The sequence below is a fragment of the Fonsecaea multimorphosa genome (genome assembly GCF_000836435.1).
Source record: "Fonsecaea multimorphosa CBS 102226 unplaced genomic scaffold supercont1.39, whole genome shotgun sequence".
Taxonomy (NCBI): domain Eukaryota; kingdom Fungi; phylum Ascomycota; class Eurotiomycetes; order Chaetothyriales; family Herpotrichiellaceae; genus Fonsecaea; species Fonsecaea multimorphosa.
The window spans coordinates 96,503-110,868 of record NW_015971673.1 but is presented as its reverse complement, the minus strand read 5'-3'; the positions used below and the strand labels follow the sequence as shown (position 1 = coordinate 110,868).

Here is a 14,366-nt window from a genome sequence, read left to right as displayed (position 1 = left end):
ACGTTTGCGAGACCCGAATTGCCGATTTTCAACGACGGTACATTGTCAAAGAGGTATAAAGTATAAAGCCAGATTCGAGGGCAGGGTTCGCGCACTATTCCGCGAAAAAGCCACTGAACCTTGTTGCTGGGTAGACAACGAGAGGCACCCAATCATGGTGCTGGCACAAGAGGTTCTTCGCTTCTCCCTGTCGGATGTTCTGGCGCCTCAAGCCTTGCTGGTCCTCTTCGCAACGGGCTTTTGTCTGGTAGCCGGCTCCCCCATTCATCCTTGATACCTCATTAATGTTTTTCTGATCAGATTGTTCTACCCTTTCTCGTTAAGGGTATTTACAACGTATATTTCCATCCACTACGACGTATCCCGGGTCCAAAATGGACCGCCTTCAGCGAGATCCCTTACACCAAGACCATCCTCCAGGGCAACGCCGTGCGGGAGATCAACAGACTGCACAAGAAATATGGCCCAGTGGTAAGGGTGGCACCAAACCAAGTTTCTTTCGTCACCATGGACAGCTGGAAAGCAATCTACGGGTTCAGGCAGGGACTTAAGGACGGATATGAGAAAGATATGCACTTTTTCCCCCCACCCCTGAGTGGCGAAAGGGGGCTGGTGATGGCTTTGGCAAAGGACCACGGGCGCCAACGGCGCGTGTTCTCTCACGCTTTTTCTGAAAACTCTCTCCGTCTGCAGGAGCCCATCCTCCGGAAATACTCCGATCTGCTGGTGCAGCGACTACGGCAACAGGTCGATTCACCAACCAAGGGGGTAGTTGATATCGTCTCATGGTTCAATTTCGCCACCTTTGACGCTATTGCTGACCTGACGTACGGTGAACCTTATGGCTGTCTGGAGAATTCAACCTATGACCCGATCGTTGCTCTGACATTTGCTGCTTTCTATGCCATGGCCTTTAATGATGCTCAGCTCCGGATCCCTTGGCTCAAGCATTTCATGGGTTACTTTGTGCCAAAGGAGGTGCTCTTGCAAAGGGAGACCTTGATGAACTTCAACATTCATAAAGTGGAACGACGACTGGCCATGGAAACCCAAAGGGACGATTTTATGACTTCCGCGGCCGATGCACTTCGAACAAATGCTCTTTCTCTAGCCGAGATCCAAAGTTGTGCACAGATATTTATCGTTGCAGGCAGTGAGACTACTGCGACTACGTTGTCTGCAGCAGTCTACCTGATCTTGTCCCATCCCGAAGTTTACAAATGCTTGACGAAAGAAGTCCGATCGAGTTTCTCCCATATCGACGAGATCAGTATCACCACAATAAATTCCCGGCTGCAGTATATGCTCGCCGTGTTGAATGAGACACTTCGGATCTACCCGCCGGTTCCAACTGGGTAAGCGACTTATGGTATACGCCTACCGAGCGAGTCTTTACTGACGCTTCCGCCAACCTCTCAGGTTCGGACGAATCGTGCCAAAGGGTGGAGACGTCATCTCAGGAATCTTCATCCCTGAAGGAGTGAGTTTTGTTCCCGTCTTGTTCGTTCCAGATATTGCGCTATTAACTGGGCTTTCAGACTTCCGTGTACGTTTCCCAATATGCCACGAACCACTGCAAAGAGTACTTTCATGAGCCAGACAAGTTTCTTCCCGAACGTTGGCTCGGAGGAGAACAATTTAAAAATGACAATCACGCTGTCTTCCAACCGTTTTCGACCGGTCCGCGAAACTGTATAGGGAAAAAGTAAGGGCTGTTGTTTTTCGGTTGAGGAGTTGCGCTGACGAATGGCTTCCAGCCTTGCGATTTTGGAGATGCGAATGATATTAGCAACGCTGATCTGGAATTTCGACTTAGAGCTTCTGAGAGATGACGGCGGCGCTTGGCTTTCTGAACAGAAGGTTTTTTCGTTGTGGAGCAAAGGACCACTTCAAATAAGACTGAAACCAGTACAAAGAGATTAAAGCGCCTAGAATAAGACGACGGAGAGGGACGCAGCGACTCGAGGCTGAATCTCATCGGGATGTCGTCGAGAGTGCAGCTCGGTGATAAGGAGATAGTGAAGACCGCACGGGAAGGAGGAATTCGGTCATAGCCAGACCGAGAAGATTTCTGCATTATGATATATCGCTGGATGAAACCAAGCTCGAGTTGAGCAACTTTCCAATTTGAGCATACCGACGGAACCATCACGAATCGCCGAATCACGTTGAAAATGGAGATGCAGTCTCGTTAGTAATGTAGACGGGTTGTGATCTTTTCTCAACTGTGCAAAGTCGCACACTGAGTTTCAGACCCAACTTCACCATTTCGCCTCCAGCTCTTCCAAAGTAAGTGTCTTGATATTGAGATGATCCGGAGCCTTTTCCCGTTGGCATACACGGATCCAGAGGAGACCTACCATCCACTCCCGACCTATGGCCAATCGAAGACCGCCAATGCGCTGTTCCGAGCCGGGTTCGACATGCGGCTGTATAATAAGTACCACATTCTCTCCTTGGTCGCCCACCCAGGCGCCACCGGTACCATACTGAATAGGTATTTTGGCGAATAGCCGTTGAAATGGCTGTTTGAGAAGTTGTACGAGCTGGGCCTCGACGAGCCCAAAGTCTCCGCCAAGACGCTCAGCCACGCTAACGTGCGCCCTTGACCCAGATATCAGGGTAACAGTGGAAGATGAAGAAACAAGCAAGTATAGAGGGGTGTACTGGACCGGATGCCAAAATTACGAGGGCAGTGGACTGGCGAAAAGCTGTGGGCGCAGGGCGAGGAGCTCTGCGTACAGACCTTCGATCCTTAGAGGACGATCGCGGGATCTGCCCGTACACATTTCTATGACCTTGAGTCTCACCCGATGATAGCATTGTTGGGATGACTGCGGTCAGAATGTGCACGAGACTCACACTCAGGTAATTGCTAAGGCAGAACAAATCCATTTGATTTGACTACGAACCTGACTGAATACAGCACAACGAAGCGATCCACTTTGCTGACACCCGTAACTGCCAAAACACTGGTCCTTTATGCAGATGAAGACAATTCAAATCCCTTGTAATTGTTATTGGCCGACTCCCAAATCTTTTTCCGGTATGTCGGAAGCCCTGCCATGTAGTTCAACGCCTCGCGAGGCTTGCCGGGAATGTTGTCGCCATAGTACCAGCTCTTGGCCTTGGTGAACAGGCCCTTCTCGCCCATCTCGAGAGTGTGATTGCGCCATTCCTGCTCGGCCTCCTTGGTGGCTTCGAACTTTGTGATGTTGTTGTCCCGCTGGTATATCAGAGAGGAAGTGATCCAGTCTCCTTGACACTCGGCTGAGGACGGTCCAGTGGCGAATGCAGTGGGTGCCTGTGGTCCATACATCATGTACATGTTTGGGAAGCCCGAAACCGTCATGCCGAATAGTGTATAAGTCCCGCTCATCCATTTATCTTTGATTGTTTGCTTGGGGTCAACGCCTCGAATCTCAATCGCCGTGATCCCACCCGTGACGCTGTCGAACCCTGTCGCCGCGCAGATCATGTCGACCTCGACGACTGTACCATCTGCCGTCTTGATACTGTTCTCAGTGACTTCTGTGATTGGGTTGTCCACAAGGCTGACCAGGTCCACATTGTCTTGGTTGAAAGCCTCAAAGTAGCCCTTTTCAAGACTGATTCGTTTGGTACCGAAGGGATGTGGAGCCTTTTTCGGTGCTAAAATCTCCTGGTTACGAGGGTCTTTGATCCGGGGCAATACGCTCTGCCTCCAGACTTCGTACGCCTCGTCGTTGGCCCCTTGGTCAAAGAGAACATCCGAGTACGTCCCAAGCCAGAAGTGTAGGCCGCCGCTCGACAGGAGATTCTTATAGAACTCAGCCTTGACTTCGGGTGATACCTTGAGAGCAGACTGTGGGTCGAATTCGTAGTCGAAGCCAGCATAAGTCTTGAGAATCATATCCTTGGTGTGCTGGAACGTCTTTTTCCATTCATCGTTCATGTTCTTGTCGTACAGATCATTCCTCATGGGTAAGGCCGTGTTGGGTGTTCGCTGGAAGACAGTAAGATGCTTTGCCTCTTTGGCCGCCTCTTGAATCAGCTGGACTCCACTTGCGCCTGTTCCGATGATTGCAACACGCTTTCCCTCCATGTTGACACCTGTTTGAGGCCACAAACCAGTGTGGTACAGTTCTCCTTTGAATTTCTCGATCCCCTCGAATTTGGGGATATAGGGTTTCGACCCGAAGCCGGTGCATACGACAACGCTGCGAGCGATAGCCTCACTCTCTTCACCAGTGTTTGAACTTTCCAGGGAAAGTCGCCATTCATGCGCTTGATCGTCCCAGTGCATGCTCTGGACACGAGTATTGAAAGTGATCAGGTCGGTGAGATCCCAGACTTTGATGAGATGCTGGAAATACGTCCGCAACTCGGACCAGTCTGGAAAACGCTGGGACCAGTTCCATCCAGTCCAGCTGTCGTCCGATGTCAGTTGGTATGTCGGCACCGGGGTGTCGACCCGTGCACCAGGGTAGCAGTTCCAATACCAAATACCTCCTGGCCCGGATCCTGCTTCGTATAGATGAGCGTTGAAACCAGCCTCCTTGAGTTTGTGGAGTTGGTAGATGCCGGAGAAGCCAGCACCAATCACGATCGCATCCCGGCGACTCGAGTCTGTTGCTAGTGATCCCATGGCTGTAGTAAATATGAAGCGCGCGGGACAGAAAAAAAGGTTATCTCCTGCGAGTGAAGCAGGTAATGCGTAACTAAAAGCAAGATTCTCGTCGTCCTAGAAAGATACTCAGCCTCGGAAGGAAATTTCCAGGTCCTCTGGCTATTATATAGCCACTCGCGACTTTCACGGGCCTGTGGCATTCTGGACCCCTGAACTCCCAACCATAAATCTTGGGGAGTGTATTCTCCGAATGTGGTCTGCTTGGGTGTGTCTCGTTCGGAGTCCATTCACCGTCCGTATCCAGGCGAGTGTCTCCGCATGCTGGCTGGACTTAACCGAGGTCATCTGGAGGCAAAAAGCCAGGGCCATCGTATGCTCACCGAAATTGCAAGTCCTTTCCTTGACTCAGAATACGCTGCCGTGGTATTGATCGCCTCTCCAACTTTTTCAATACAGGGTCCATCTGGCAATCATCTGCCAAGTGGAATGCGGCGAAAGCGGCCGCTGGACTTCTATGTCTCATACCGAGATTCTGAGTCAAGCTGAGAGGATTAGAGCATCTCGACTACCATTTTAGGTAGTCACCTCGACAGGTGATTCAGAAGATTCATGTCATGCTGGGGATATCGAGGATTTAGGGCAACGTATGGTGGCAATCGGATTTAATTGGTCTATCTAAAGCCCTGTTCACGATGCTAAAAAGGCGGTCACGGAAGACGGGTCTAGCAAGGCTTCGTCAAACGGCAGCTGAAAAACACCATCAAACGCCGATGTATCGAAGTTCAGAAAGGTAAAGTCAGTGTCGCTGTCATGACAGTGGTTGTCTCTTCGCTTGGCGGGAAGTGCAGCAACTGTTGCTTCAGTGCCACTGAGCTCTGCGCCTGGCCTTGATTGTTGCCATCCGGTCGAGGTGTCGATATGCTCGCCATAATTGGGCACATCACAGACTCGAGTCACACGCATGATGGTCTGCAGGATCTTGCGAAGGTTTCGGGCCACAATTTCCGCACTCTCCATCTCTTTCATGGCTTTCAGACATGTTGCCAAAGCAGCAGTTTCGTCGGATACCTCCTGTCGGTTTCTTTCATTAATCTCGGCGAGGAAGATGGTGGCGGCCATGGTAATATTGTACAAGGTAGAGCCTAGCATTGTATTGGCTTCCCCGTGATGAGTCGCGTAGTTGAGAACTAGGTTGGAGATTGTAAAAGCGTGCTCAAGACAGATCCGACGCGACCTGTTCGAGTTCTGACAATGCCGCTTCTCCAGATTGCCGTATCCCGCGTTATGCCTGTTCACAAGGATCGTCAAAGCCGAATATTGGATTCTGGAGATCTATTGTAAGCTGTGTCGAAGCTTGATACAGAAGGTTACAACAGCTCACCGAAGAAGATAAACGCCTGGAGGTGCATTCGGAAAAAAAGTCAGGCTGTGATCGAGACTAGCATCCCATCTTTGCAGCGCCTCTGTGAAGAAATCGATTTGATCTTGAAAGCAGGTATTGGTATTTCTGAGCAAGTTTGTCAGCAGACCAATTCCACAGAACGGCCGACCCAGAACACAAACAGTTTCTCGCTGATGTGACCCGAAAGCTCGAGCAGTTCGGCCCAAGCTGCAAACATCTTCATGTCCCATGTCGGAGCATTTCTATGCGGGCGGTCAATGGAAACGTCACTCAACTTAATGACAGGTGGCCGCCCGAGATAGAGCGCCCAGAGTCTGAATATTGAATCATCAGCTTCTGCTTTCAAGTCCATGTTCAAGCGACGTACCTATCAAAACCAACGCAACCCCACAGGATGACCTGTCTGACTTCGAAGTCGAGGGGGGAGAGCTTGGTATTGGGTATCCGGGACCAATTCTCATGAAGGCCAAGGTCAAACGCCAGTCGACAAGCATTTCCTAGTCGCAGGTTAATTACAATACGCAGGGACCGAGACGGGCGTAGAGTACCTGACCGCATCCATCCCCGCGAGTCGTTCGATTGACAGCAGTCGATGATACTTAGCAGCATCAATGATTGTATCGTCGTCAGTCCCGGGCTCAACAGCTCTTCTTCCAAAGCCTCCTCGGCTTGTCTGGTCAATATCGGCTTCTCGCCAGTTTCGTCGTCATCGGCCGGTACAGACAAGGCTCTAATCTCTGGGCTTACTGAGATCCGAGCAGCAGAAGCCAGGAGACACAGAAGGAGACAACGGCTGAAGTATGGACCCTGCTGCGTCTGCATCCCCGCGAGGAAAGCTTCTTTGTGAATAATGTGGAGGATGTTGTGCTGATATTTCCAATACAGATCAAGAAGATATTGTTGCATAGCCCAGGGGACGTCCTTCTCGATGTCCGCTCCGAATTTTGAGACGTCACTGCAATATTTAAAGATCGAGGTGACGCTCTCCGTCAGATGCAGGCTGGAAGTGGGCCCGAAATATCGTAGCTGGCCATCATCCTTGCTGTTGAGTCGTCCTTGGGCCTCACACAGTCGGCTAATAAGGCTCTCGCCCGGTTCCGACTCGGGAGTTCCTTTGCTGGGTCTTTCTCCAATGGCGCTGGAGTCGTCCGTCATCAATGTGGGAGAGCCTAAAGAGTCGGAACCTTGAAGCTGCAATGGTGGTTGTGATGGTGGTTGAATCTGCGCTTGCAATTGCGATGGCGAACCCGATACTGCCGCCGGCCAATGCAGCGGTTGCGATGGGGACTTCGGCTGCGTGTATGCCGCTTGCATAGTTGCCACAGTGCTTCGCAGCTCAGCAATCTGGTCCTGGAGCTGGATGATATAGTCCTTTGAATAGCGTCTATGGCTTCGAGTCAATCTCTGATGAGACCTGAATCGCGGCTGCGGATAACAACTCACACCCGTCTCTCATCGCGTTCTGGCAATCTGCAAGGGATGTCTAATGTCCGGCATCTCTCACAGGTACCCCCAACGCGTTCGCACTGTTACCGGTGTCAGGACCGCATCCTCTCAAGACTTCCGGGCTTCAACCACAGACCTTGATCTTCCTGGGCCGGCAGTTGAGACATGCTAAGGTCTTGGAGCTTCTCGTCTGGGGCTGCGGCGCCGACGATAATCGTCGCTTCGTGCCTCCTGGTTTTCGCAAAGGAGGATCCTCGACATACGTGTTCTCTCCATCTGCTGGGACCGACTGCGGAGTCGTGAGTGGATTCTTGGTTGCGTCTTCTGGAAGCTCAGCTGCGAAGGACGAACAGCTTGAGGCAAACGGACTTGTAAGCATTATGAGCGAGTCGGTAAGATTGTCAGCTTCAGTGTGAACTGATTGCTCTACCACAGCGGCTGCCAGCATCAAGAAGAACGGTAAAACCTGCGCTGAGAGGAACAGAAGAGGAATGCCTGCTCGCCCCTCAGATGGTTCGTCTCGCCCTCGGCCACCTCGCGAGCAAAAATCGCGGAGAAACCGGGGTCTTGGTTGCGGAGAGCATGGTCTAGTAATGGGTTGGTAAAGTCCTCGATCACTATTCGCCCACCCAGTGTTAGAAGTGGGTGCCTGTGGGTGGGGTACAAGACCAGAAGGGTTCAGGGGTCTACACCCCCACCCCCCGCCTCCCTTGACCAGCTCCTGTCAATCTCCTTGTAGCCATGTCTGGTTTTCACTAGCAACGAGCACTCTTGCTGTGATCACCGACGATGATTCAGTCTATCTAGGCACGTTGGGCCAGAGAGTGAAAACATACAGCAGGCGTGAGGCGAATTTTGCTTGGTTGATGCCACGGAAGAGCGGCAGTCTTGCACTCTACCGGAGATCATTCACCGAGCACCTGAGCACTGTGTCCTGCTAAGTCCAGGCGGGCTGAACTTTGTCTTCCCCCACTCAGACCTCTTAGACTGAGATCAAACAATGAGCGCGGGCCATGCTTGACCAGACACGGCCACTGGCTTCGAATTCGACGCAGGTACTTAGTCATCGTGGAAGCAGCTATGTAGGTGGGCGAGTCTACAGGCACCTGGGTCTTTGCAGGCGGAGAATCCGTCCGTCGATCTCAATGTTGCTGCCCGTTCACGGACGTGGCATTGACGTGGCCACCCCAGTTTTTCATCCATGAATCCAGCATGACCTTAATCAAGCCACTTTTGATCACGTCAGGAGCCGTCGCCATACTTTTGCTAACAGCTTGTGCTTCACGGGTGTCGAATTGTAGGCCGCCGTCGTGCTGCTTCTCTTTGCCACCATAAGACTTTTCCCAGAAATCGATTAATTTGATGGCTGGACAATTTATGCTTGCCACCTCCAACCCGTTTGTTGCGCTGTATTCTCTCAGGCTTGCAGTCCATTCAGAAAATGGTACAGTCTTGAAATCGAGCCCTGCGTCTGCAAGTGCCGGCAACAAGTCTGATGTCCAGGAGAACGTGAGCTTGCTACACATATTGTAGACGAGTCTTGGTGGCTGCTGGTGGTCCGGCATTGTTGCAATCTCAATGACGGCTCTCGCCAGAGTGTCGACAGGGATCCACGAGCATTTCTAGATTCATTCAAAGTCAGAAGAGTGCGTAGAAGATCAGTCACAGCTAGTTTTATTCCACCTACCATGTCCAGGGCGGGCAACGTCCGTATACTCAAAGCAGAGCGTATCATCAGGGGAATGGCCTCCTGGTCGTTCCAGATGCCATGCTTGGTGTCTCCCACAATCTGGCCAATTCGCAGATTGCTGGCTAATGCACCGAAGTCTTCAACTGCCCTTTGCACAATGTATTCTGCAACAACCTTGGATTGAGTGTATCCGCTGCTCAAACCTTGTCGAAAGTCCATGATGGGTTCTTCTGCAATCCGCTTTTGCCCTCGCGTGCTCAGCGCAACACCCATTGAGGAACAGAACATCATTCGAGCGGGCTTGGATAATCGCACATCCAAAGACAGTTGAATCAGCTTTTGCAGATCACGAAGATGAGGGCGGAACGATGATAGGGGCAGGTGGAAGTTAACGGGCCATGCAGCATGAATGATGACGGTAAGGTTGTCGAGTAGAGCTTCTTTCATGGCTGCATCGGAGTCGAGCCAGGGCTTTCCTGGCTCGATGCTGATAAGCTTGACCTTTTCAGGGTATTGCGGTGTCCCAATCAACCGCCTGCTGAGAGATTCTTCTAGTCGCTTTGCTGGTTCACGCCCTCTCACTGGACAATAAATTGTAGCAACATCATCCCGGTCGACCAGCAGGGCAAGGATGTGAGCACCTAGAGAGCCAGTACCCCCTGTCAGGAGCTGGGGTGATTGTTAGTATGCAGCAACAGATCACAAAACAACATGCATTCTTACCACTGTTTGCTTGTGAGCAACAACACCCTCCGAGACCCTGTGCATACGGAACTCTCCGTATTTCCCGACCATGGAATCCATTTCATCAACAATTGCGTCAAAATGGGACGAGGCACCCGTTGAAGCCCTGCTGCCATGTTGATTCACCATCAAGTGGGCGGCAAGGCGCCGGACAGTGCCATATTGAAAGATATCCTCCGGGGCTAGCTTTGAGTGCCCGCCCAATTCGACGTCTCGATCGATAGCATTCTTTAGTCTCATTGCAAGCAGACTATCCATGCCAATGTCGTGGAAGTTTTCGTCAATGCTCGAGACCAGGATTCCTTGCTGTTGGACGCGTTTGAGCAGAAGGTCCTGCAGCCGGGCTTCGTCCGTCTGCGTTTGGATCCTCTGGTATTCTCCGTTCCGTGGCGTGTCGGTCTGCTCTGGGCCTGCTGACAGAAGCGAGTTCTCAAACATCAGTCGCAACTCTCGCTTCAGGACCTTCCCCGAGCTAGTTTTTGGCCAGTCTTCCAATCCAAGCGCATGCAAGTTGACCACTTGCTCTATCGCATACGCAGGACCCATTTTATCTAGAACGCATCTCTGAATTTTGATGGCGATATCTTGATCTCCTCCCGCATATTTGATCACTGCAATTGGAACCTCACCAGCGACTTCGTCCGGGATGCCGATCACCTGAGACTATAGCATTGTTACCATGGGAACATTGGGGAGTCCCATCCCACGAGAGCATGGAAAGCCTTGATTACTCACATCTATACCCGTGCCTTCAGATATTATGGCTTCAACAGCTGCAGAAGCTATGTTCATGCCACCCCTGATGATCATGTCTGCGCACGATAGATCCTATTAGCCCTAAGTCCCGCCTAGCGAGTCCGCCTAATCCAGAGATGTGAAACATACCTTTATACCTTCCGACGATTGCAATTCTCCCATTCGGCAGCATGATTGCTTGGTCGCCGCATCTGTACCAAGTTTCTTCGTTGTCAGTGAAAAAGTTATCTTTGCCTTGACCTCCCAGATAACTTTCAATTTTCTGCAAGCCACCCTGCACTATCTCGCCGGGCACACCTCTGGGGAGTGGCTCGATGCGGTCGGGTGCACAGATCCTGATCTTGCTTCCAGGGTTGGCATAACCGGCATAAATTGGATCATCCAGACTCTCTGGGACAGAGTGTAGTGTCTCCGAGCAAACAGAAGTACCCTCGGTCATACCAAAGAAGGGACTGAAGTGCCTGCATTTTAAGACGCCAAAAGACTTTTCGACATGAGACCGTAATATCTTGCTCCCACCCACAATGATGTGATCAATGCCTTTGACGGAAGACTGGGTCAATATCGAGGAAGAGGACAAGAGATCTATCATGGACGGCACCGCGAGTACGTCGGTGTATTCTCCTTCTTGAATTGCGGTGGCAATGGACTGAACGTCAAAGTTGTAGTTGACATGGGTGACACTACCTCCTGGTATGAGATAGGCCAGTGTCCACGAGCTGCCGACGATCGAGTTCATCGGGAGGATCTGGAGCCATCGGCGCGTGTGTTCGAGTTTGAATGCTTCTCCCCAGGACCTCACGTTGCAAGTGAGTGATTTGTTGGTGTGTGGCGCTGCCTTAGGAAGTGCTGTTGTGCCTGAAGTGAACCAGATGAATACAACATCATCCAAACAACGATCAAGTTGGTCGAGGGTCCGCTGTGTCTCCGGGAAGCTATCGTCTTCGGCAGCACTGGACACGATTTCGTTGAGTGACAAGTACGATTCGATCGCCGACTTTGGTCCCGCCATGGCCTTCACCTGCATCTGCTGCATCAAGTCTGGTACAGTCTGTTCAAGTCTGGCCGCGATCGAGTCGTCCTCCACAATAACAGCCTTGGCCTCTGACAATGTCAACATATGCCTGATCTCTTTGGCATTTTGGGGTGCTCTCAGATTGAGAGGCGTGAATGGACATTTCAGTTTGACTGCTGCACGCAAAAGCATGTGGAACTCGACTCTTCCACTGAGTAGCACAGCAATCGGCGAGCCGGGTTGCAGCCCCTGCTTCAACAACGCATGGGCGAGAAGGTCGGCTCCGTATTGCAGCTGGGAATGAGTCCATTGAAGATGAGACTTCTCTGTATGTTTGATCCTGGAATTATCATGCATGTTTACCGCTGGGAACAGGTCGGCAGGCTGGTGTTTACACACCATCGCCACTTTGTCTCCATGTTGAGCGACAGAGGAGACTATTAGGTCGTGAAGAATGGGAATGGGGATGCTGAGATTCGGTCCTTCCGCCTCAGAAACATTGTTGACCAACATGCTGTTATCTATGACACGTCAAACCCGTTAAAGTTGCCAGAATGAGAGGCTAGACGGGTTATGAAGCCTGCGTTATTCAACAGAAGATCTATCTTGCCTGTTAGACTGCGGGGCTGGCGGACCGGCGAATGTTCACCGTTCTAGGTCCAAAGCTGGGGGAATGACAGGGTTTTGAAGCTTTCGCATCAGAATCTCCACGGTTCAGCAAATGACAACCTCGCAACAGGGTTCTAAGGTCCTTCGGGAGGCCTTGTCCGTTTTACGGAGTCTAAATATACCTTCGCGTACAAACACGTCTGTAGTAAACATGCCATAGAGACAGTCTCTGTAGATCTGCAAGAAATCACCCACATGGGTATCCATATAATTCTTAAAAGACTACCGCCATTCTAGACTTTGACTTGCCACTCTTCATCAAATCCATCATCTCGTGAATCTGGTCCAGCTTATATAGCTCAACTTTCGGCTTGATGTTGTGCTTTGAAATGAATTCCATCGCTCGTGGCATCTGCTGCGGAGGGCCCGTACTCTCACTTCTGATCTGGAAAAGCTTCCTCATCAGGTCAAAAGAAGAGAATTGGAGTGGCTTCGAGGGAAGTCCAATAACCATCAGGATACCGCCCATGCGTAGGATTTTGGTCGCGCTATCGTAGGCGGCTTGGGCAGCACTGAAGACAACAGCAGCGTCCGCCCCACCACCTGTAGCTTCCCGGACCTTCTTCTCAAAGTCTGCGTCTCTGCTGTTGATGATGACATCTGCTCCATTTTCCCTTGCAGCCGTAAGGACTTCATCATTGATATCGAGACCCACGACGTTCAGACCCATAGCTTTAGCGAATCGAATACCCATTTGTCCAAGACCCCCGCAGCCCACAATCGCCATCCATTGACCAGTCTTGAGATCGCAAGAGTCGACCCCGTGAAAGGCTATCGGGGTTTATCAGTATTTGTGATTGGTCCAGAGATGATAGAGGGCAGAGCCAAGTCACCTGTAATGCCAGCACAGAAATATGGTGCTGAGGTCTCCATAGGAAGATTTTCCGGGAGGATTATGGCGTTGCGATAGTCCACAGCAGCGTATTCAGCGAAGAAGCCGTCAGACTGGAAGCCCTGAAGCCTAGCGGTACCCAATTTGCAGTTGAGATTGTGCACCATGCACCCTTCACACTCAACTATGGGAGCGTTAGCAGAACGTCCGGGCATTCAGGGGGGTGTGGCGGCGGGTGAAGCAGGCAGTCTCCGTCAAGCTTACAGCAAACCCCTTTGATGTAGAGAAAGCCAATGCCGTCACCGGGCTTGAAGCCTTTGACATTTGCTCCCAGTTTCTCCACATAGCCCACGCCCTCGTGTCCCATCACGACTGGCTCTGTGGCGGGGATTGAACCCTCAAACAGCATCAGATCCGAATGACACAGACTTGCTGAGGCGATTTTGACCAGCATCTCATTCTCGCTGATGCTTGGAATTGGGATCTCGTCTATCGTACAATTATTCGTTTCCTGGGATATGTTAGTGCCGGTCTGGGACGGGCGACGCTGACAAACAGGATGATAACGGGCCGCCCTCATTGTCGTGACAGCCATCTTTGGCACGAATCTCCCAGTTGCGTAATGTTCCCAAGAAGAAAACTATCGATGGTGCGTTTACCTATGCCGTGTATTAGAATGATAGACGAGTTACCAGCAAATGTCAGCGGGCTGTCCTGATGAAGTTCGGCTTTCCGTATTTGGGTGTAAGTGCGCGTGCAACAACATCAGCTGGCTCTGATTTGCATTGATTTCACCCGACTGATATTGAGCTTAGACCGTGGTGTGCCTCTAGCATATCCAGATCGGCAAATGAAGAGTAACACCCACTTAGAGGATTCGGCAACTGATCTCCGCGAGTTGCGGGGAAATCTCCACTGACGACGACGAGGCTTGGAGAATGAGGGGGCCACAGTAGGCGGAGAGTAGATGTTCGCCCTCGGTTCATCTGTCACATTCGTCGTGGCGTGCTCGGTCCACATTTGCTTCCTAAAAGACCATATCTTCAGTGTAGTCTAAGGAGATAAGAGGCAGGTCCCACCACAGTGTTTTCCACTGCGTTCGAGCACTTGTAAGAATAATCGGTCGACCCCAGTTGCAAGAGACACTCGACTTGGATAGTTCCACGACCATAACTTGCAGAAAAGGCTTTAAAGTCCTCGTGG

General features: G+C 51.2%; 5 protein-coding genes across 5 annotated transcripts; 1 reads left to right on the top strand and 4 right to left on the bottom strand.

Moving 5' to 3' along the window:
• Nucleotides 1–154: 154 nt before the first annotated feature.
• On the top strand, nucleotides 155–1,923 carry Z520_11467 (uncharacterized protein; the record flags this gene model as incomplete). The annotated part of the gene is made up of 5 exons (XM_016781956.1): nucleotides 155–247; nucleotides 301–1,355; nucleotides 1,420–1,480; nucleotides 1,539–1,705; nucleotides 1,758–1,923. The coding sequence occupies 5 exons, from the start codon at nucleotides 155–157 to the stop codon at nucleotides 1,921–1,923; spliced, it is 1,542 nt and encodes a 513-aa protein (XP_016626927.1).
• Nucleotides 1,924–2,980: 1,057 nt separating this feature from the next.
• Z520_11466 (uncharacterized protein) lies at nucleotides 2,981–4,627 on the bottom strand (the record flags this gene model as incomplete). Its single annotated transcript, XM_016781955.1, has 1 exon — nucleotides 2,981–4,627. One exon carries the CDS (start codon nucleotides 4,625–4,627, stop codon nucleotides 2,981–2,983), a length of 1,647 nt encoding a protein of 548 aa, XP_016626926.1.
• A 669-nt stretch (nucleotides 4,628–5,296) lies between these two features.
• Nucleotides 5,297–7,836, bottom strand: Z520_11465 (uncharacterized protein; the record flags this gene model as incomplete). The annotated part of the gene is made up of 7 exons (XM_016781954.1): nucleotides 5,297–5,933; nucleotides 5,991–6,116; nucleotides 6,173–6,325; nucleotides 6,379–6,508; nucleotides 6,560–7,395; nucleotides 7,455–7,537; nucleotides 7,594–7,836. The coding sequence occupies 7 exons, from the start codon at nucleotides 7,834–7,836 to the stop codon at nucleotides 5,297–5,299; spliced, it is 2,208 nt and encodes a 735-aa protein (XP_016626925.1).
• A 763-nt stretch (nucleotides 7,837–8,599) lies between these two features.
• On the bottom strand, nucleotides 8,600–12,175 carry Z520_11464 (uncharacterized protein; the record flags this gene model as incomplete). Its single annotated transcript, XM_016781953.1, has 5 exons — nucleotides 8,600–9,079; nucleotides 9,145–9,816; nucleotides 9,871–10,554; nucleotides 10,627–10,703; nucleotides 10,777–12,175. 5 exons carry the CDS (start codon nucleotides 12,173–12,175, stop codon nucleotides 8,600–8,602), a joined length of 3,312 nt encoding a protein of 1,103 aa, XP_016626924.1.
• Nucleotides 12,176–12,545: 370 nt separating this feature from the next.
• On the bottom strand, nucleotides 12,546–13,758 carry Z520_11463 (uncharacterized protein; the record flags this gene model as incomplete). The annotated part of the gene is made up of 3 exons (XM_016781952.1): nucleotides 12,546–13,102; nucleotides 13,165–13,347; nucleotides 13,428–13,758. The coding sequence occupies 3 exons, from the start codon at nucleotides 13,756–13,758 to the stop codon at nucleotides 12,546–12,548; spliced, it is 1,071 nt and encodes a 356-aa protein (XP_016626923.1).
• Nucleotides 13,759–14,366: the final 608 nt, after the last annotated feature.